The following is a 24220-nucleotide window of genomic DNA, read 5'->3' as shown; positions in this document are numbered from 1 at the left end:
ATTCTGTGCTCCCTCATTGTGCTATGCTGCCTCTCGTGTGTGTGTGATCACATTTCAAGAAATAGGTAGAAGTTCTCAAATTCACCAGTATGTTTACATACATAAGTCTACTCCTTGGCTGGTATTTCCTCCCATGGTACTTAACCTGTTAATAGTTAAATTATCAACTGTCCTATGCAATGAAGATGGACATCTACATAAACACACATACACACACATATATGAACTGGGACACAAAGGACAGTGTAGGCTTTTCTGGAGAAGAGTACCAGATGGCACACACATAAACAGTGGAATTCAAGTGAAATATCTTTAGATTGCTTTATTATATGCAAGTATCATTCCTAGTACATAATCTACAAATCAGTTCCTCAGAGGTATTTAGTGCAATGATAAACACATCACTTTTTACTGTGTTTACTTAAAAAGGGAAAAAAAATTAATCCAAATCACACTGGGAGATCTTTATTAATTTAAATTGACATTGTTAATTTTGTCTGCCAAGTCCTTAGTAAATATACCTTTACTTGATACAAACTTCCAGCTTCTCAATAACACAGGATCATCATGAGGACTAGCAGTTATCAAGAGTTTTGTAATGATTAAAACAATGTTCAAATAATTCATAAGTTACTTCACTGAAATACGTAAAAGAATATTCTGGGGAGTGTTTGAAAGATCTGCTTATAAATAGTGACTGATATACTTAGTTAAGTATTTGGTGCTGAAGATAAACACTTCTTATATAAAACATTGTTTTAATACATTGTTCTACTGATGAAACTAGTTTATTAGATATAATACACTAAAGAATAAAGCTTTATCTTCATATTTATTTTATTCATAAGACTCTTTATCAATGAAGAATGCTGTACCCAACAATAATAAACTGGCATACTGCAATAATAAACTGGCATATTCTGTAAAAGTGAAAAAGAAAGCTGCAACAGAACAAACTAGATAACTGCCTTACACATTCTTTATACAAACAGCCCCTTTTGAATGGAAATAAACGCGGACCAAACGCTTTTAGTTTTTATGCCCAGGTGGTAATTACAAAGCTTCACATGCTGAAGAGAAAAGGAACAATAGTAATACGGAACACAGTATTTTTAACAATTATAACACATTTAACTTCCTCAGTTGCCCACTGGATTCTCGGATCAGATTGGCAACTGAAATTTCACATCCACCTGGGCTTGCTTGGCTAAGGTCACGATCTCAGAGAGCTTCACAACCTGAAAGGAAAAGAAAACAATCTGTCTCTATTTTCACCAAAACATAGAATCAGAACAATTGGTCAATGCGAAATTAACTGCATCTGCAATCCTCTTCATTTAAAACATCTGGCTATTCTGACATTGGTATAAACCACTTCACAGTCTCAGAAGCATTTGCCACTCCGGCATGCATGCATGCTAGGTTGCTTCAGTCGTGTCCAATGGTTTGCGACCCTATGGACTGCAGCCTGCCAGGCTCCCCTATCTGTGGGATTCTCCAAGCAAGAATACTGGAGTGGGTTGCTGTGCCCTCCTCCAGGGGATCTTCCCAACCCAGGGATCGATCCCGTATCTCTTCCCTCTCCTGAGCTGACAGGAGGGTTCTTTACCACTAGTGCCACATGGGAAGCCCTTGCCACTCCTAGAAGGACAGTCAAATCTAACACTTCATAACCTGCATATTATAACCCACACTCGATTTTATTCACATATATAAAATCACAAGGTATTAAATAGATACATGTCTGATATATGTATATACCTCTTTTTCATTGCCTTATTTATATCTATCTTTATTTTTTTCCTCTTTTTAAATTGAATTTTAGTTGATTTACAATGTTGTGTTAGTTTCAGGTACACAGCAAAGTGATTCAGTTATTCATATATAGATTCTTTTCCAGATTCTTTTCCCTTATAGATATTGACTATAGTTCCCTGTGCTATACAGTAGGTCCTTGCTGATTATCTATTTTATATATAATAGTGGATATATGTTAATCCCAAACTCTTAATTTATTCCCCTCCCCTTCCCTTTCACCTTCGGTAATCCTACGCTTGTTTCCTATGTCTGTGTCAGTTTCTCTTTTGTAAGTAAGTTCATTCATGACATATTTTAAACTCTACATGTAAGTGGTATCATATGGTATTTGTCTTTCTCTGACTTACTTCACTTAGTATGATGATCTCTAGGTCCATCCATGTTGCTGCAAATGGCATTATTTTATTCTTTTTTATGGCTGAGTAGTATTCAATTGAATGTGTGTGTGGGTGTGTGTGTGTGTGTGTATATATATATATATATATATACACATACACATATATATATACACTGCATTGTCTTTATCCATTCATGTGTTGATGGACATTTAGGTTGCTTCCATGTCTTGGCTATTGTAAATTTGCTCTATGAATACAGAGGTGCATTTATCTTTTCCAATTACAGTTTTCTGCAGATATATCCAAGAGTAGGACTGCTGAATCATATGGTAGTTCTATTTTTAGTTTTTTGAGGAACCTCCATACTGTTTTCCATAGTGATTTCACCAATTTACATTCCCACCAAAAAACTGTAGGACATTTCCCTTCTCTCCACACCTTCTTCATCATTTGTTATTTATAGACTTTTTAGTGATGGCCATTCTGACTGGTGTGAGGTAATACCTCATTGTAGTTTTGCATTTCTCTAATAATTAGCGATGTTGAGCATTTTTTCATGTGCACGGCAGCCATCAATCTGTATGTTTTCTTTGGAGAAATGTCTATTTACATCTGCTGCCCTTAACTATCAGAGAAGGCGATGGCACCCCACTCCAGTACTCTTGCCTGGAAAACCCCATGGGCAGAGGAGCCTGGTGGACTGCAGCCCATGGGGTCACGAAGAGTCAGACACGACTGAGTGACTTCACTTTCACTTTTCACTTTCATGCATTGGAGAAGGAAATGGCACCCCACTCCAGTGTTCTTGCCTGGAGAATCCCAGGGACGGGGGAGCCTGGTGGCTGCCGTCTCTGGGGTCGCACAGAGTCGGAAACGACTGAAGTGACTTGGCAGCAGCAGCAGCAGCCCTTAACTATCTTTGACGATAGAAACAGTGACTGTCTTGGCTGGATAATACACAACGCAAAGCACATCTAAATAAAAGTTTGGGGAATTCCCTGGTGGTCCAGTGGTTAGGACTTATAGTTTTCACTGCCAGGGCCCAAGTTTAATCCCTGGTCAGAGAACTAAGATTTTGCAAGCCACATAGCATGGCCATAAATAAATAAATAAAAGCTGATTTTAAAAATATGTATATAATCCTAGAATGTTGGGATAGGAGCTTGAATCTAGAAGTTACTATTTTACTTTCTGTCAGTAAGTTAACAATTATCAACCTGAATTCCAATGTTCTCTCTATAAATCTATCTGAGAATATTCAGCTGGTACCATATAAAATATACAAATTAAACATATCTAAAACCAAACAACAAATTTAGCTTCTCTCCTCTCCAGCAGAATAGTTAAGAGAAGGTTTTAAAGTTAGACACCTTGAGTTCAGGTCCCACTCTGATGTTTACAACATGTGATCCTGAATAAGATTAATGTATCGAGCTTTTGTTTCTTCATCTATAAAAGTGGATATTATACCACCAAACTTATATTAAGTCAGGTAATAGTGGAAGGGGAAAAAAAGGCTTAGCATTGCATGCATAATAAATTATAAATGGTAGCAATTGCTAATATTATCACCATATTATTAATTCTGTCATGACTTCCATAACCTCTTATTCACTAGAAAAACACTACAGATACAACTTAAATCAACTGTTCACTTTTATCTTTCAGTCTATTTGATCAAGCTCCTACTGACTCTTATCCTTTCTTTCCATGTCCAAAAAGCTTTTCCTAATTCAGGCTCTCACTGCAAACAAGCATATTTTCAGAGAAAAGTTCTAACCTATTCATTCCCTTCACCTCACCTCACATCTAATTACTGAACTAGCCAGACTCCTACTATCCCTCAAGCCTATAGATTGAATTACCAGTTTACAGGAAGTATAGGAGCAAAGGAACATGTTAACGCATTACTGACCAGGGGATTTTTTGCAGAAACTAACGCCTGTGGCCAGCAATATGTTATGTAAGTTAATACTGAAACATTCCAGTGAATAGTGCTCAGGTAACAATGTATTAACACACCTCTGGTCAATAAATTGTTAAATGACACCCCATAGATAAAATCATTAAAATCCAGACTACAGGAGATACTACTAGCCCATCAGCCTGTTTCGTTTTCAACAAATGAACTTAAAAAGGGGGGTGGGGGATGGGCAAGGGGGACTCTATAAGGAGAAATTTAGTGATATATTAACCAATTGCAAGCACAGATTTATTTTGATCCTAAATCTAACAAAGATTATAGGCAAAATATATTTAAGAAAATCAGAGATGTTTCAACACTGACTCGATTCTTTTTCATAAAATATAAACATAATACCACTATCCCATCTAAAATGACAATAATTCCTTTATATCATCAATACTTTTATCTTTTATAGGTACATGATGGTATGTATGAAATGATACAGTATCTGGGATTTGCTTCAAAATAATCATGGGCAATGGAAGGAAGTAGGTAAAAATTAGATGAGACAAGGTTGGGCATGAGTTGGTAACTCTTTAGGATGTTGGGATATGGGATATGATAGGTATATGGGATTCAATACTCCTAGTATTTAAGTGAAACACTAATTATTAGCAGTATTAGCTGTTCACTTTAGAATCTAAGTGCCTATAAACCTTTCAGACACTGCAAATTTTTCCTTAGATCAACATAACCCGTTTACCATTTTAGCAGCTTCGTCCAAGTCATCACAAGCAAGGATTTTAAGTCCACTGTCCGCTATCAGTGCCTTAGCATCATCAACTCGTGTACCTGGAAATGATTTATGCAAATATAAAGGTGCTTTAAATACATACACAAAATCATTTAAAATGTTTGCCACAATATACCACAAATATAAAATTTCAACCAACTTCTGTCATTTAATACAAATGCTTCTAAACCAAAGAAAATACTGTAAAAACCTGGAGCCATCTTGCAAAATACTTTGCCTTATCACATTAATGGTAATTCAGACAAGTCAGAATTCAAGACAAAGCATACCAAATAATGTATCAACTTATACCAAACAAAACTATCAACAATTTTGTCCCAATGTTAAGATTTTTTTTTTAACTCACATTTAAAAAATTCTCTATTATACACTCTCATTTTAAAAATATAGCTATTCAAAACTAAATTTAAATAAACCCCTTGGAATTAATGAACTTTTAATAATGATCTTTTAAAAGTTTAAATAAAAGTTTAATTATGAACTTTTAACTTTTAGAGTTAGTGAAACAATTACAAGATACCTTTTACACTCACCTTGTAACCGTACCACAATAGGTATTTTAATTTCCAAATCCTTTACTGCCATGACTATACCCTGTGCAATAACGTCACACCGCATGATTCCTCCAAAAATGTTGACCAAAATAGATAGTACCTGTCAATAAAATGTTTTGGGAGATTAAAATTTTAAAGGAATGACTCTTTTTCCTTCCTTCTCAGGAGCACACTCTGGGCCTTGTGTGTGTGCTCAGTCACTTCACTGGTGTCTAACTCTCTGCAACCCTAGGACGACAGCCCACCAGATCCTCCGTCTGTGGGATTCTCCTAACAGGAATACTGGAGTAGGCAGCCGTGCCCTCCTCCAGGGCATCTTCCCCACCCAGAGACTGAACCTGCATCTCCTGTGTCTTCTGCATCACAGGCAGATTCTCTACCGCTGAGCCACTGGGGAAGCCCTACCTGTGCCTTATAGAAGTTAACCCCACAGAAACATTTTCAGACCAAACAGCCATACTCTGCATGCAGCTCTCACCACTGAAGTCTGGCAGTCCACCACCCACCAAAATTTCCTTCCCCTCGTTGGGTAATTTCAACACCTAGTTCATAGTTTCTTCTCTCCTGTTCCATATTAACAAGACCTCCCTCCCGATTCCGTTTACTTGCTTCCTATTAAGCAGAGCCATTACCCCAGGCCATGTGGTAAGACAACATTATATGCAAGATCTCCAGCTTAGTCCTTACTACCGTCTCTTCATTCTTCCCCATCAACTCTACCACTTTCCACAAACACGAGGTCCCCCAAAGCACTCAACAAGTGTGACCACTCCTGAATACATACCACATCCAAACCTCAGGGCTTATCTGGGTCAGCATTCTCTCATCATCACAGTCAGGCCATGCTGATTCTCCCAGTTTATCAGCCCTGTCTTCTGTTCTTCTATAGCACCACATTCAATTCATTAGCCTCAACACACTATAAAAGGCCTTGAAGGAAAAAACCATGTGTTCCTAAATCCAAGCCCAGTGTCCAATACAAAGGGACATATGTATACAGCTACTTCAATGCTATCCACATTGTCACCCCGGGCTCCTGGCCTGCTTCTAACTCCAATGCCCCAGCACAGGAACTCTTCATGTGCTTTTCTCCATTCTTGCACACAGGCCTAAAAAGCCATGCTTAGAAATAGAATATGAACTCACATTATTGGGATTCCCTGGTGGCTCAGACAAGTAGTCAACAGTTAGGTAATTAAATAATGCTCTGCTTTTAGAGTTTTTGCCAAAGGAAGCTATAGGAATATAGTTCCAATAAAATTTATTTTAAAAATAATAATTATAAAACAAAAGAAACAAAGCATATTTTGTATCTCATTTTAGTTTAATGCTTTTTATAAAGTTGAATATGGCAAATAAGTCCACAGACTCAAAGGGAAAGAGCAATAAAATAAAAAATTGTATTAAACAATTCTAGAATCTAACACCAAGAAAAAATACAGAGCACCATCAATAACAAATATTTATTAATGACCTATGTATGCTCAACAAGTAAAACTATGTACTCTACTAATTAATCAAGTTACTTCTTACCATTCAAATCTAAAACATAGGTTCTGCCCTTACCTTTTTATCTGAAGTGATAAGTTTAAACGCTTCTGTTACTTGATGGACTGTGGCACCACCACCAACATCAAGAAAGTTGGCTGGAGTCCCTCCATGGAGTTTTATTATATCCATTGTAGCCATAGCCAAACCAGCACCATTCACTACCAAGAGAGGAAAATGATTTGTGTAAGCGACAAACATAAAGAAAATAAGATTAACCAATCCAACTCTAACACAAGAACACGTGGTACCTAGACAGCCGATATTTCCGTCAAGGCCAATGTAGTTGAGATCTGCCTTAGCTGCATCTTTGTCCCTTTCATCTTCCTGGGTCCAGTCCTGCAGGTCAAAGATTTTCTTCTGACGATAAGCTGAATTAGAATCAAAATTGATCTTTGCATCCATACACAGCACTTTAAAGGAAAAAAAGAAAGCGATTTTAATTTCAAGATAGACCAAAAAAAAAAACTATACAATAATCAAATGTTTTTTTACTTTAGGGGAAAAACACATTTGGTTACTTACTGAAAGTATTTCAACTCATGTTCACAACTGATTCAAACTATCTCCTGAATAAGAATATGTGAGAATTTAAAACTGTCCCATCAAAGTTACTGCTTCTACATCTGTCCTAAGCAACAGATAAAGAAGAAAGAAAAACCTCAGAAGCATTTAATGTTCTTTTTAATTACCAAGAAACAGCAGTCCATGCTCTTAGCTCGTTCCATTGCTTGGGTTCTGGGTCCCAACTCAAGGGCACTGCCACAGCAATTCTGCTTTTCCAGCACCATAAATTCCACTCCATTTTTCCATGGGCTAAATTAAACTGGCTTGCAAAAAAAGCTATCCTTTCCCCCACCTAATAAAAAGAAAGAAGAAACTCTTTTACCCGCTACCTCCCCGCTTACTCTCCTCTTCCTATACAGCATTATTCACAGAAAAAGTTATCTGTTTAAACCTGGGGTCAGCAAACTATGGCCCGTGGGCCAGACTCAGCCTGTGCTGGTTTTTTAATGGCCTGTGAGCTAACAAAGGGTTTTACATTTTTATGAATAAAAAGTTATCAAGAAGAAAAAAGGGCAAATGAAGAAGGAGAAAAACAGCAGCAACTGAGACTATACATGGCCCATAAAGCCTGAAATACTTATTATCTGCCAATACCTGCGCTTAACTCACTGTACCAAGTTTTCCTCCTGCCATTCTCTTTTAAATTCACTCTCATCAGGCTTTTACCTGCAGCACTCTACCAAAATGGTCCTTACGAAGGTTAATTCTCTGACTTCATCTTCCAGTATTTTATCCCTTCCTTGCTCCAATCTAACTACAACATTCTCCTTACTCCTAAACAGGCAGAGGTGAAAAGAATCAAGCAGTTTCAGCTGCTGCCCAAAACAAGAGACAAAGTTTGGAGTCAGCCAAGTTAACTAACAACAACAAAAGCCAACCATTCTTTCAGAGGAAGACAGAATTCAGCTTCCCAAAATGTCCATATAAAAATTCCTAGATCTCTTAAGAAACAGGAAAATGTAACAAATGGTAAAAAGGAAAAGCAGTCAAAAGAAACACAACCCAAGATGACTCAAATTTTAAATTATCAGAGAACTGTGAAGTTAAACATGTTTAAAAAGACTTAAAGGAAAATATGTTCGTAATAAAGCACTAGGTAAGAAATATCAGCAGATAATAAAACTATGAAACGAAACATATTGAAAATCTAAACTGCAAAGTACAGTATGTGAAATCACTGGTGAATGATAATATATATGTTTCTTAGACTGTAATGCTTCAGATCCCTTGTATTTTCATAATCACTTACAAATTTATAAATTGTGGCATATCTATATATGACAGGATTACAAACATTAAAGTAAATGTTTTAGAAGAATATTTCAGTAAACACAAAAAGTGCTCAAGATACGTCCCCCCAAAAATCTGCATATAACTTTATAGTCAGCCCTCCATATCTGTAGCTTTGCATCCACAGACTCAACCAACTACAGACTGTGTAATACTGTTGTACATAGTTACTGGAAAAAAAGAAATCTGCATATAAGTGGACCCTCACAGTTCAACTGCAAGTTTTTCAATGATCAACTGTGTATCTATTTTTTAAAAATGAGGATTACATGGATTACATTACTAAGGAACCAATCCTTAGTAGGCTTCCGAGGCATACAGACTCAAAATCAAGACAGGTTCACTCAGTTGAGGATGATTCTCCAATAAAAACAACCTGGGGTGAAATACCTAGGAAGCACATTTCCTAGGCCTGAGCTCTGTAACAGTCAGTAGAATCAGCCACTGACAACTCTGCTACCTAAGCAAGGGTGTGTGTAATACCAGTAAACAGAGCCCACACTCAATTCATAGTGTTCAAAAGAGGGAAAGCTTTCAAGAGATGTACATATTCGGTTTTTCACCCCTATAAATCACAAATGCCAAATTAATTGCCAAAATCACTGCTAAGTCACTTCAGTCGTGTCCAACTCTGTGCGACCCCATAAACGGCAGCCACCAGGCTCCCCCGTCCCTGGGATTCTCCAGGCAAGAACACTGGAGTGGGTTGCCATTTCCTTCTCCAATGCATGAAAGTGAAAAGTGAAAGTGAAGACGCTCAGTCGTGTCCGACTCTTCACGATCCCATGGACTGCAGCCTTTCAGGCTCCTCCATCCATGGGATTTTCCAGGCAAAAGTACTAGAGTGGGGTGCCATTACTAGGCCAAAATTAATTTGCTGCTCACAGATTTCTCTCAACTGATTTGAAGTCCACAAGTAAAATAATCACCCGGCATCCTGGTGAGACTAAAATCAATCCACTCTCCTTTATTCAGCTTTCACTGAGTTTCTGCCACATGCTGTGCTGTGCTTAGTCACTTAGTCATGTCCACTCTGCAACCCCATGGACTGTAACCCACTGGGTTCCTTTGTCCATGTGGATTTTCCAGGCATGAATACCAGAGTGGGTTGCCATGCCCTCCTTCAGGGAATCTTTCCAACCCAGGGATTGAACCCAGGTCTCTCCACATTATAGGCAGATTCTTTATTGTCTGAGCCACCAGGGAAGCCTGAGTTTCTGCCATGACCCTTCATAAAATGAAGTACATGGTTCTGAGAAATAACTGTGCCTGAGATCACTGTTCCTGGCAGTGGCAATGGCCTGGGTTTGTTTGTTTGTTTTTTCTTTTTTTCCAAATTTGGTAATGGAGGGTCAAAGCTGTGATAAACTTATATGTATTATTAACCTTTTGTACAGCATTAGAATTGAGGCCCATAAGAGATCTGAAATTCAAATAATGCAACTTCTGAGACTACAGAAAATATTCCTATGGAAAAAAAAAATCCAAACTGCCCTGGCTGAAAGAATTTAAACTGTATCTAGAATTCACAACCTCTTGTTCAATGAAAATAGTCAAGAAATTAGTAAGAACATTAATTTCTTTGAATTTCTAACTCAGATAAAAGAATCTGACTTGGGACTTCAGTTCTCTAGGTCCTTTGGACTTTATCACATTGGTGTCTTTATGTTTCAGGTGTGTCTTTATGCAGTTTACTATTAAAGTATTTCAGAGAATTTTAATGCTATATAATCTAATCTCACCCATGAACTTCTGATACTCCATTAGATGACTGGACATAATCTGGAGTCAGAAACAGAAAAATTTCCAGAATTAAGCCTAACACCTTCTTAAACGGCTGACACTGGTATACTGTTCTGACCCATTTTGGAAATTTCTGGAGGTAAAAATTCAAACTACCTATAAGGGTGCCCATAACATCCAAAGGAACAACGGCTGGCACTGGAATGACAGCCTCAAAAGTAGAACAAGACTATGCAAACAGATAGCTAACCTCTCTCCCTCAAAACTTCCACATCCACCCTGATAGATCACAGGCTTGATGGCTGAGCTCAGTGGGTAAAGAAAATACTGTGGAATGTTTGGGAGCAGCTGAGCAAATCCCCGACTCTGGATGTTTCCTGTCACATCCAAAGGGCTCACTTAGTGTAACATCTGTCTCCTCACTGTCTCTTTACTTACTTCTTCCCAGAGGAAGGGAAGTAAATTAACTGTCTAGTTAATCTAGATATTATAAAACCAGACATGCATAATTTAGCTCAAACTTTCTTCCTTTTGGGAGTAAGCTTCCCACAGGGAACAAGCATTTCCAACTGCTATTAACAAGGCATAGCCTATCCCTGAAAGGACTGCCCTGTTAAAGCCTCATATGTGAATAGATTTATTAAGTCTGTCTAATTGTAATTTAGCTGTCAGATCCATTTTAATTAGAACTCAGGCAGGGAAGACGGGTAGTCACTAGAAGATCTCTCAGAAACCCCAACGATAAAAATGGTATGACAAGCTATTTAAGCAATTCTATTCAAATACATATGTATATTTTAATATTACCCTGTGTTTTCAGAGCATTACTAGGAAAGTAAGTCTACAGTCTACAAGCTTGCCTCTTAAAATTATTCAAACAATTAAACCAGTACAAATTAACAGGTATACTTCAATTCTATGCAGCAGATATGTTCCAAAAGAACTGTGCACAAAGGAAATAATTCCAAATTTAGTCATTCAAAATGTCCTTAAACTACTATTTTAAGGAATACTATGATAATTTCCCCAAATGTATATACTACCTTGTCATATGGTAACTTAGTACAAAAGGAGATAATATTTCCTATTTTTTTAAATATTACTTTCAAAACTCAATACGTACCTCATAAATAAAACATATCAATCTGTAGATGTTTAGAACTACCCAGAGTACACTGATCTGAAGCCTCCATTCAAAATACATAAAAGAAGGTACTATGAGAAATGTAGATGCGTTAACAGAGCCTGAGCTTGAACTCGTCTATAAAATAAACCCTTCTCCTCTCCATTCCCACTGCCTCTGTTGCCTTCTGTTTGGACTACTACTAAGCTTCTTAGCCTAAAAGACTGCTGTTGCTGTTTAGTCATGCAACCCCATGGATTTTAGCCTGTCAGGCTCCTCTGTCCATGTAATTTCCCAGGCAAGAATACTGGAGTGTATTGCCATTTCCTTCTCCAGGGGATCTTTCTGACCGAGAAATTGAACCTGGCCTCATTGGCTCAATGGTAAAAAATCTGCCTGCCAATGCAGAAGACTCAGGAGATGCGAGTTCAATCCCTTGGTCAAGAAGATCCCCTGGAGAAGGAAATGGCAACCCACTCCAGTATTCTTGCCTTGGAAATTCCATGGACAGGAGAGCCTGGTAGGGGGCTACAGTCCATAGGGTCACAAAGAATTGGACTGAGCACACAGCACACATATTCTCCTGCACTGGTAGGCAGATTCTTTACCACTGAGCCACCAGGGAAGTCCCAGACTAAAAGATTACCCTAACAGCTAATCCCTTACTTCTCCAATACTGCTGATAGACTACTCTCTACCCAAAATATCCCTGTCATACAACTGTGTCATATCTAAGAGTACAAATTCTGCAGTGGACTATCTGGATTCACAGTCCAGCTCTACCATTAGCCATGTGTCCCTGGGTAAGTCACTTAAACCTCTTGATAACTCAGTTTCCTACCCTATAAAGTAAGGATAGTAATAGGACCTACCCTCACAGAACTGTTATAAACATCTAATGAACTACAGGGTTTATATTTGAAAAGCTCTTACAACAGTGCCTGGCACAAAGTATTTGCTATGTTTTTGTTTATGGAGGGAAAATATTTTAAAAAAAGAAAAAACTTTACTGTAGGAAACCAAAGTATACTTAAAATGTCTCTTTTGTACGATCAAAATTCAAAACTATGTACTATGAAAGAAGAAACTGAAAACAAACCCAAACATGGGAGGGAGACAAGCTGAAACACAGTAGAGATATTTTTCAGACTAAGGAAAACAAATATAATGACAGAATTAAAATCAACAAATGAAGAACAAAATCAAAAGTCTCTGTATAGCAGCAATAAGCAGTAAGAAAATACAATGGCAGAAAAAAATCCTATTCAAAATAGCAAAAAAATATATATTTCTACAAATATATCTAAAAAGAAATACCTTCCAAAAGATGCCTTATTTTAAAAAATATAAATGGAAAAAAACTGTATTTCTAGTTGAAAAACCTGACTTCTAGAAATATGTCAATTTTTCCCCAGCAATTTATAGGGATGATACAATTCCAATAAAATTCCAGCATGATTGGTTTTGAAACATGAAAAAAAGATTCTAAAGGTTGCCTAGCAATAGGAATTAGTAATTTGACATCCAAGTACCAAATGCAGGACTAAAGGCTTTAAGGAAGCTGAGGATTTCTAAACCGCATCAAAGTTTAGACTTCCACAGTGCACATGCACACGCACCCGTGGCAACACTGGCTCGATTCCTTGGTGAGTGTTACTCGCTTTCATACAATTTTCACTGCATTTCTTAAAATTTGTCCTTGACCCACAACAGGTCAAGTAATGCCAATCTAAAAGAATAAATAGGTTAAGAACTGCCTCCCTAAAAAAAAAAAAAAGGAAAAAAAAAAGTTTTATACAGATTAATTCTCCTACACAATTAAAATTTCATTTTTAAAATGTGTTTCAGCCCTCTCTTTAAAAAATTTAATTAATTTTAGTTTTATAAACTACCTCTATAATCACAAGAGAATTTACTCCTTTGTCTTTACACTACCTTATAAATGACCACCTAAAAATTGATATCTACGATAACAGAACTCATTGGAAGTACAAAAGTTAAAGAGTTCTACAAATGCTTAAGGAGATTAGAAATGTCCAAAGAAATGTGAAACAAAATCTAACAAATCACAGCAAAAGAAGCAATTAATGTGAAATACCAAGAAAAACTTAGGCTACAATAAAGCAGCTTATATTTTTAGAATATCTATACAGGGAAGGGATGATAATTCAAAATCTGACTTACCTTTTAAACACATATAAAAGGAAAGCTGTCAAAGTGATAAGCTAATCTTTTTTCCCTAATATTAAAAGGATTCCAGTATCAAAATGGACAGCGGAGCCTGGTAGGCTGCAGTCCATGGGGTCGGTAAAAGTCGGACACGACTGAGCAATTTCACTTTCACTTTTCACATTCATGCATTGGAGAAGGAAATGGCAACCCACTCCAGTGTTCCTGCCTGGAGAATCCCAGGGACGGGGGAGCCTGGTGGGCTGCCGTCTCTGGGGTCGCACAGAGTTGGACACGACTGAAGTGACTTAGCAGCAGCAGCAGCAGTATCAAAATATACTCTTTGCACAAAAACAATCATGTCTCTAAAGTCTGAAACCTGGGGACATTAAAATGGCTAATTATCCCAAACTGTAACTATCCACTACCGTGCTAAATACTCTAACAAAACACTCCCCAGCAGAACTTTTTGCAAGAATGAAATTGTTCTGTGTGTGCTAATGCACTAATCACATGGGGCTACAGAGCACCTGAAACGTAACCAGTGCAGCTGAGAAACAGTTTAACCTTATACCATTTCAATTCATTTTAACTGCCACATGTGACTGCTAGCTGCCATATAGTACAGCTTTAATCCCTCTGTGTGTAAATATATAAAGTGTTTGTTTAATGTGTCTCTTTGTTCACATTCACTCTTTTCAAACGTTCCCATTCACTCTTTTCATTATAAAACAAGTTTCTACATAGCAAGGAGTTCACTTCCTTATGAGTTCAATTCCTCAGTGAAGCATATGATAGGGGCTAAATAGATAATCAATGTCTGATGAAAGAAGATACTTTACCAGCTCCATCTGAATCCTCTACCATTGGATTTATTTCTACCATGGTTGCATCGTATTTCAGAAAAAGGTCATAAAGCTTGATCATGTTTTCTGCTGCAGAATCCACAATACTGGCTGGAAATCCCATCTTCTGTGCAAGCTGAAAGCAATATGTTTCTTTGTTACAGGAATGCTGCATAACATTCAATCAACATTAAATTGTTGCAAATAGATAACCTTGTAGTTTATCATTTAAATAATAAGCATGAATCATTTATGATCAAATATTAATCACTATTATCAATAAATGGTTAAACAAAACTATGCAAAATCCTCACCAAGCAGGTAGTATGCCCATTTTACAAAGAAAGAGATTCCAAGAGGTCAAATGACTTGCCATTCACCTCAATTTCTGTTCTCGTGTTTATCCCATACCCTCCATACTGCCACTGAGCCTTATAGCCAACCTAAACTGAAAAAAGAGGCTTATATTTTATTAAAACTACATATAAAAGGTAGACTACTAATCCCACTGGTCTAAAAACAATGGCCAAAATACTAACCCTATTTTACCTTTTAGGTAATTTATGAAGAGTGTCTACATTCAGTAAAATGACTAGTAAAATGAGTATCATCCTATTCATTCAAAAATCTACTGCTGCTGCTGCTAAGTCGCGTCAGTCATGTCCGACTCTGTGTGACCCCACAGACGGTAGCCCACCAGGCTCCCCTGTCCCTGGGATTCTCCAGGCAAGAACACTGGAGTGGGTTGCCATTTTCTTCGCCAATGCATGAAAGTGAAAAGTGAAAGTGAAGTCGCTCAGTCATGTTCAACTCTTCGCAACCCCATGGACTGCAGCCCACCAGGCTCCTCCATCCATGGGATTTTCTAGGCAAGAGTACTGAGCACCTAATAAATGCTAGAATCAAAAGATATCTTAGACTTAAACTTCCCTGGTGCCTCGGCTAGTAAAGAATCCACCTGCAATATGGGATACCTGGGTTCGATCCCTGAATTGGGAAGATCCCCTGGAGAAGGGAAAGATTACCCACTCCAGTATTATGGCCTGGAGAATTCCATGGACTATATATAGTCCATGGGGTCACAAAGAGTCAGACATGACTGAGCGACTTTCACTTTCAAGCTTCCAATCTAGTAGAAGAGTTCACAGTCTTGAGCAACGATTTCTTGCTAAATATACCCGAAGAGCTTTTTAAAAAATACATACACCAAGGTCTCAACCCAGAGGCTGTGGTTCACAAGTTCTATAGGCAATCAAAAATCTATAATTTTTTAAAGTTTTATAAGCAATTTTGAACCTACAGAAGAAGCTACATGTATGGAAGTTACATGTCTCTTTTTTTAATCCTAACTGCCACAGCTGCTCAGGAACCCTCTGGAGGAGTTTTCTCCTGTTTTCCAATTGTTATCTAATACTACAATACATTTAACTTTTAATAATAGAAAATATTAAATTCTTTGAAAGTGAATGTGATTTCTGCAAGAAGTCAAATGCAAACAATTAAATACAAATAAAGTGGATGATCTAATTGAGAAATGCCATTTGGGGTTAAGACATTTCAAAAAAAAAGAATAAGAAGAATTAAAAGTACCATTTCATTTAGAAAGATTTCAGAGGTCACAATCTACTGTTTTAAATTTAAACATCTGAGAATTGCAAAAGAATTCTGATCAGCCCAGTATGACATCAGTTTGTCTCGCATTATACTGAGTAGTATTTCTGTTCATCCATCACTCAAAAAGCTACAAACTTAGTACATTATTCCTTCAAATATTGTTGTAAATCAAGTGTTTTCTCTCTCATCTAAATTCAAGACTCTAGTTACCACTCTCATATAACTATCTAATGAGTCAAATCTCTGTCCCCTTTAAACATTTATACCACTCACTTGCCTAAACGACTTGCTTCACGCTTTATCAGGGAGGTCTCTGTATCAGTCAAAATTCCTGCTCTACTGTACTTCAATACCATTAGCTTCGTTTGACAGTTTCCTGATAAGAGATGTTAATTTAATTCAAACTTTAATACTCAAACTTCTTTTTAAGATGGGTCACTTATTTTTTATATATAAACAATTTAATAGCAATATTACAAACATTACCAGGCAACTCTCACACACCATAATTAACTTCATACTTAAGTTTTTGTCTTGGAGAGCTCTTTTTGAGGGGGGAATGTAATGAGAGGCAGAGGCACACAAGAAGGATGGTATAGAAAACTAGTGAAATTGCAGGCAAAATGTATTGTGCATGTGAATACACTGAGAGAAAGCCCACAGCTTTAATCAGAATCTTTAAAGCACCCATAAGACCCCCAAAATAAAATCACTGATCTATCATATGGGTATATGAGACAGTGTCCCTACCATTCCATACAGTGTTTAGGAAATAAAGGGGGGACAGGAACATATTAAATGCCACCATGCAGATGTAAAATCCAGAGTATGAAAAACAAAGTATCACCAGATTCTTCAACAAATGAAAGAAAATGGATGAAGAAAGTGAAGAAAAGGAAACCTATAAGCTATTAACAGAAGAAGACCTATGAGACCTTAATTAACCAACTGCAATGAAGGAACTTATGTGGATCCCAACTCAAACAGATTCTAAAAGAAAAAAAAAAACATGAGACAACTAGGGAACTGGAATGACTGGGCAAGTGAAGATACTGATTTTACTAGGTATGGCTATGGTACGTATAGTGGCTCTTTTAAAAGAATCCTTATCTTTTAAAAATACATATTAAAATATTTATGGAGGATATGAAGTAAAATGCTGTAGATACTTCTAAAAAGTTTCCATTTCAAACAAGATTTAACATACCTGACACTCAAAAAAAATGTTTTCAGAAGTTTTATCAAGCACTTCACTTACATAAAGTTAATTCTCTTTAAGTGTTGCAATAATCCAATTAAAAGCTAGAAATGTTTCAAAACACAACATACCCGGACAGCTTGTTCCTTTTTGATGCCTTCTACGATATCGATAGGCTCTTTAACTATGGCCTCAGGAGTCTCAGCAGCAACATCTTCAATGTTGACACCACCATGAGAACTTCCTATTAATACAGGACCCTAGCAGGAAGGGAAACAGAAAAAACATCTAGATTTTATTTTGGACCCATCAATAAAATCTTAAAATCTATTCATGCATACTATTAAACTTATACATCTGACACTTCCCACTATTTTTAAACCCCCTTGAGAATTTATCCTTGCATCTCCTACAGTGTTCTTCTAAACATTCAACTGAAATAATGGAAAAGGAGGAGGAAGACCAGTGAGGGGAAAAGGATTAAAAATATACACAAAATGTATACCAAACAATATAAATATACACGTATATGTGAAATATAACCTCTACATTTCTCAAAAGAACTGAAGGGACATTAAAGTATTGTTTAAAGAACATTTAAAAAAATAATAGAAACAGTTAACTGATACTTAAAAGGGAAAATCTAATGAACAAACGTTCGGATTTATAATCTCTAGGCTACTGGAGGTCAGTGAAAAAGAAAGCTGCTGTTACTGCTGCTAAGTTGCTTCAGTCATGTCCGACTCTGTGCGACCCCACAGACAGCAGCCCACCAGGCTCCACCATCCCTGGGATTCTCCACGCAAGGACACTGGAGTGGGTTGCCATTTCCTTCTCCAATGCATGAAACTGAAAAGTGAAAGTGAAGTCACTCAGTCGTGTCCATCTCTTCACAACCGCATGGACTGTAGCCTACCAGGCTCCTCCGTCCATGGTATTTTCCAGGCAAGAGTACTCGAGTGGGTTGCCATTGCCTTCTCTGAAAAAGAAAGCTATCTACCTTCAAAGAGCTCCGGCTATTATCATGAATATAATGAGACATAAATACAACCAATTAAGTTAACTTTTAAGTCTCCTAAGCATCACTACGAACAAAGCTAGTGGAGGTGATGGAATTCCAGTTGAGCTATTTCAAATCCTGAAAGATGATGCTGTGAAAGTGCTGCACTCAATATGCCAGCAAATTTAGAAAACTCAGCAGTGGCCACAGGACTGGAAAAGGTCAGTTTGCATTCCAATCCCAAAGAAAGGCAATGCCAAAGAATGCTCAAACTACCGCACAATTGCACTCATCTCACAGGCTAGTACAGTAATGGTCAAAATTCTCCAAGCCAGGCTTCAGCAATACGTGAACTGTGAACTTCCAGATGTTCAAGCTGGTTTTAGAAAAGGCAGAGGAACCAGAGATCAAATTGCCAACATCTGCTGGATCATGGAAAAAGCAAGAGAGTTCCAGGAAAACATCTATTTCTGCTTTATTGACTATGCCAAAGCCTTTGACTGTGTGGATCACAATAAACTGTGGAAAATTCTGAAAGAGATGGGAATACCAGACCACCTGACCTGCCTCTTGAGAAATCTGTATGCAGGTCAGGAAGCAACAGTTAGAACTGGACATGGAACAACAGACTGGTTCCAAATAGGAAAAGGAGTACGTCAAGGCTGTATATTGTCACCCTGTTTTTTTAACTTATATGCAGAGTACATCATGAGAAATGCTGGACTGAAAGAAGCACAAGCTGGAATCAAGATTGCCGGGAGAAATATCAATAACCTCAGATATGCAGATGACACCACCCTTATGGCAGAAACTGAAGAGGAACTAAGAAGCCTCTTGATGAAAGTAAAAGTGAAGAGTGAAAAAGTTGGCTTAAAGCTCAACATTCAGAAAGCTAAGATCATGGCATCCGGTCCCATCACTTCATGGGAAATAGATGGGGAAACAGTGGAAACAGTGTCAGACTTTATTTTTTGGGCTCCAAACTCACTGCAGATGGTGACTGCAGCCATGAAATTAAAAGACGCTTACTCCTTGGAAGGAAAGTTACGACCAACTTAGACAGCATATTAAAAAGTAGAGACATTACTTTGTCAACAAAGGTCCATCTTGTCAAGGCTATGGGTTTTCCAGTGGTCATGTATGGATGTGAGAGTTGGACTATAAAGAAAGCTGAGTGTCAAAGAATTGATGCTTTTGAACTGTGGTCTTGGAGAAGACTCTTGAGAGTCCCTTGGACTGCAAAGAGATCCAACCAGTCCATTCTGAAGGAGATCAGCCCTGGGATTTCTTTGGAAAGAATGATGCTAAAGCTGGAACTCCAGTACTTTGGCCACCTCATGCGAAGAGTTGACTCATTGGAAAAGACTCTGATGCTGGGAGGGATTGGGGGCAGGAGGAGAAGGGGACGATAGAGGATGACATGGCTGGATGGCATCACTGACTCGATGGACATGAGTCTGAGTGAACTCCGGGAGTTGGTGATGGACAGGGAGGCCTGGCGTGCTGTGATTCATGGGGTCGCAAAGAGTCGGACACGACTGAGCGACCAAAGTGAACTGAAGATCAGTTAAGGAAAAAACCTTGAAGCAAAATTATCTAATAGATTTGCCAATCTATACACAAAACTGGAAATAATCTTAATATGCAAAAATAGGAAACGGTAAAAACATTCTACTGAAGATTATTTAATGCTTCTGGAAAGGAAAATGATTCAGTAGTATAATATGGGGGAAAAAAGGTACAAAACCCTTGATTCTATACTCAATTTTTTTTTTAACATAAAGTGTGTTTAAATGTGCACCCTCCCACTACTCACAGACACACAAAAAAGATAAGAAGTAAAACATTAAATAAGACTTCTATTATTTTATTTTGTTGTGTCACTATTTGGCGACTGAGCAACAACATTTTCTGGAAAAAAAAAAAAAAAAACTTCTACAGTGAATATACGATTCTTAATTCAGGAAAGAAAAAAAAAAAAAAACCTAAAGACTAATTTCACTCTTCTACCCCAGCATCTAAATGTTTCAGTAACAAATTCATTTCAAGATATAAAGTAAAGAAATAATATTACTGAGTTGGCCAAAATCTTCATCCGGTTTTTTAAGTAAAAATAAAAGCCACATTTCGGAGAAGGCAATGGCACCCCACTGCAGTACTCTTGCCTGGAAAATCCCATGGATGGAGGAGCCTGGTGGGCTACAGTCCATGGGGTCGCGAAGAGTCAGACACGACTGAGCGACTTCACTTTCACTTTTCACTTTCTTGCATTGGAGAAGGAAGTGGCAACCCACTCCAGTGTTCTTGCCTGGAGAATCCCAGGGACGGCGGAGCCTGGTGGGCTGCCGTCTATGGGGTCACACAGAGTCGGACACGACTGACGTGACTTAGCAGCAGCAGCAGCAAAAGGCACATTTGATCTCTATCAACTTCAACTGATCTACTCGACCGAGCAGCATTGTCCAATGAAAAATATCCAGCACAAAACTTCACAAACCAATTCTGACAAATTCACTCAGTCACAGCACCTTATGCATACACTGCACCAATCTTTTTTGTGTATTTCAGTTGCATTTTTACTTTCTTGAAACAATAAAACATAATATGCCAAAAACACTGCTTTTTTCTTCCATCTTCAATATTAAAATGGCTATATAAAAATTCACCAATTGTGATGTGTCTTTTTTTTTTTAAAGCTCACTGATCTGACAGCTGTCACAACACAAATCTAACAAAAGTGTTTCAAATGAAATTAAAAACAACTAAGCACTACTATAGCTGTCTTAATGGTAAAAACTGAATGAACCTTTTGGCCAAACCAAAATATTCAGTACTGTTTGGAGAACAATACAGTGTTTCAAATCCTCAAAATACAGCAATAGCCAAAGAGATGAGGCTGGGAGTATTTATTTATTTTTTTTTTTTTAAGAGAGTTATTATACTTAGGCAAAAAAAGATTTTTAAAAAGTATCAGTCTTCAAGGAAAAAAAACTGTGTGGTAGAGGAATAAGGGTGGGTGGAAGATTTATACTTCCCTGTACATCTTTGTACCTTTTAAATGTAATATTACATGACTAGATTTCAATATTGTTGTTACTGTTCAGTGGCTAAGTTGTGTCCAACTCTTTGCGACCCCATGGACTGTAGCATGCCAGGCTTCCCTGTTTTCACTATCTCCAGGAGGCTGCTCAAGCTCATGTCTACTGAGTTGATGATGCCATCCAACAATCCTATTCCTTGTCATCCCCTTCTCCTCATGCCCTCAATCTTATCCAGCATCAAGGTCTTTTCCAATAAATCGGTTCATTGCATCAGGTGTCCAAAGTACTGCAGCTTCAGCTTCGGCATCAGTCCTTCCAATGAATATCCAGGGTTGATTTCCTTCAGGATTGACTGGTTTGATCTCCTTGCTGTGCAAAGGACTCGCTAGAGTCTTCTCCAACACCACAATTCGAAAGCATTAATTCTTCTGCGCTCAGCCTTCTTTATAGTCCAACTCTCACATCCATACATGAATACTGGAAAAACCACAGCTTTGACTATATGGACCTTTGTTGGAAAAGTGATGTCTCTGCTTTTCAATACACTCTCTAGGTCTGTCATTGCTTTTCTTCCAAGGAGCAAGCGTCTTAATTTCAAGGCTGCAGTCACCATTCATAGTGTTTTGCAGCCCAAGAAAATAAAGTCTGTTACTTTTTCCATTTTCCCCCCTTTATTTGCCATGAAGTGATGGGACCAGATGCCATGATCTTAGGTATGATACACATAAAAGCAGTTGAAGACAGTAAATTTAATATTCTATGTTTCTGACCACAACCTTAAAAACTGACAGCTCTAGACCACAAGTTCAGTGAGCTTCTGAGGTTGCACAATACTCTGCATGTTGTCACACATCAGTATGTAAGCAAGGGGACACAACCCTGAAGCAAATGAAAACTTTATGTGTGGGACTCTCCCAGACCGCGCCCTGTGCATCTCCATTTGGCTGGTTCTGGCTTTTATCCTTTGGCTATAATAAAACTGTAATCACAAATATAGTATTTTCCTAAGGTCTGTGAGTCATTCTAGCAAACTATGAACCTGAGGGATACTAGGAATCCCTAAATTTGTTGCCAGTTAGTCAGAAGTGAGGGTGACCTGGGGACGCTAAACTTGCAACTGATATCTGAACTGAGGGCATTCATGCAGAGGAATGTGCCCTTAACCTGTGAAGTCTGGCTCAACTCTGGGTATCCTGGTGTCAGAACTCACTGCAACACACACACACACACACACACAATTTAACAGAAGAATTCACTGTGCCTTTCTGAAACTAAAGAAGAAAACAGACGCAAGCCCAAGTAAAGGGAAATGTTTGAAATTAAAAGTATAATTTTTACTTTCTCTACTGTCAGGAAGCATTTAACAGGAGGCTTCCTGTGTGCTGTTTTGGATCTGTCAGGAATTCTGTTCCTTATTAATTCCTGAATATTCAGGAATTAAGAGGAGAGGCAAGCCTCTCCCAGGGGCTGAGGAATCCAGGCATTTCTTTCCTTAGTTTTTCTATACGGTGATAAGTACCCTCTTCCTTCTTGTGAACCATATGGTAAAAGTGATTATTTACAACTCTCTCTCTTTATTATGGATCGCCTATGTTTTGTAAGTCCGGAATATTAATCTTTATCTTTGCTGAGAATAACTACAGTATACATGCCCACACCATGCTGATTAAAACCCCTCTGCTCCATCAGAGCTCTGGTCCCCGTGTCTTGCTTTCTCTTTCTCTCTCTTTCTCTCTCTCTCTCCCTCCCTCTTTCTCTCTCAGGCTATTTCTTTGGAGCGCAGAGGTTCTCTGAGTTCACTTTCCTGCCCGGGCTTCTAAGACCCACTCGAGAAGGTGCTCTGTGCCTTCACCCCATCAAGAGGATGCCCGAGGCCTCCATGAACAGAGCAAGGCCGGTGCCAGGGGCTTTACTGGCTTTCTGCGTAAACCAAGGAATATCAGCCTCTTTCTCTCTCCTTTACTTTCTTATCGGTCCACTCTGGACCACCAGGTTCCGGTCCATTAAAGGACCTCAACAAGTGGCGCCCAGAACAGGAGCTTGGTACACGTATGCAGATTCGGACGGAGTAACCCCAGGGCCTATTGAGGCCGGTAAGTATTAAGACATGGGTAAAATGGCTGGAAAGCCCCATCACTTTCCTACTTTACTTCATCACTTATTTAAAGTTCAGAGACTTAATGAAACGTATGCTGATTTTTTAGCTAGATTACAAACTGCTATTTCCCATACTGTAATTGGAGAAGCAGCCAAAAGGCAACTAGAGAAATTACTTGCCTATGAAAATGCAAACAGGAGTGTCAAAAAGCTATAGCTCCAATTCATGAGACAGGGACTATTATTGATTATTTGAAGGCTTGTGGCAATCTAGGATTAGAAATTCAAAAGATGCAAATGGTAGCTGAAATAATAGCTGCTGCCTTAATAAAGGGAAATAAAGGATGCTTTACATGTGGAAATAAGAACCATTTAAAAAGGGATGGCCCTAAGAAAGCTTAAAAAAAAAAAACAAAAAGAAAAAAATATAAAAAACCTCCAAAAATCTGCCCTCGCTGCTGTAGAGAAATGCATTGGGCCAAAGATTATAAGTCTCAATTTGACATTGAAAGAAAACCTATTCCAGGAAACTCCAAGCAGAGGACCCCCTGGGTC

General features: G+C 38.1%; 1 protein-coding gene across 1 annotated transcript in view; it reads right to left on the bottom strand.

The window, feature by feature from the left end:
• Positions 1 to 307: 307 nt before the first annotated feature.
• SUCLA2 (succinate-CoA ligase ADP-forming subunit beta) overlaps positions 308 to 24220 on the bottom strand; it is a 45614-nt gene continuing 21701 nt past the window's right edge. Inside the window, exons 5-11 of the mRNA XM_006060837.3 lie at positions 17659 to 17787; positions 14713 to 14851; positions 7230 to 7391; positions 6997 to 7139; positions 5410 to 5530; positions 4826 to 4914; positions 308 to 1238 (exon numbers count right to left, since the gene is read on the bottom strand). Coding sequence (XP_006060899.1) covers positions 1164 to 1238; positions 4826 to 4914; positions 5410 to 5530; positions 6997 to 7139; positions 7230 to 7391; positions 14713 to 14851; positions 17659 to 17787 — 858 coding nt within the window. The 3' untranslated portion in view covers positions 308 to 1163. The remainder of the gene's footprint in view (positions 1239 to 4825; positions 4915 to 5409; positions 5531 to 6996; positions 7140 to 7229; positions 7392 to 14712; positions 14852 to 17658; positions 17788 to 24220) is intronic.

Source organism: Bubalus bubalis, chromosome 13 (assembly GCF_019923935.1).
Source record: "Bubalus bubalis isolate 160015118507 breed Murrah chromosome 13, NDDB_SH_1, whole genome shotgun sequence".
Lineage (NCBI taxonomy): Eukaryota > Metazoa > Chordata > Mammalia > Artiodactyla > Bovidae > Bubalus > Bubalus bubalis.
The sequence above is the reverse complement of the archived record's forward strand: the minus strand, read 5'-3'. Positions and strand labels throughout refer to the sequence as shown.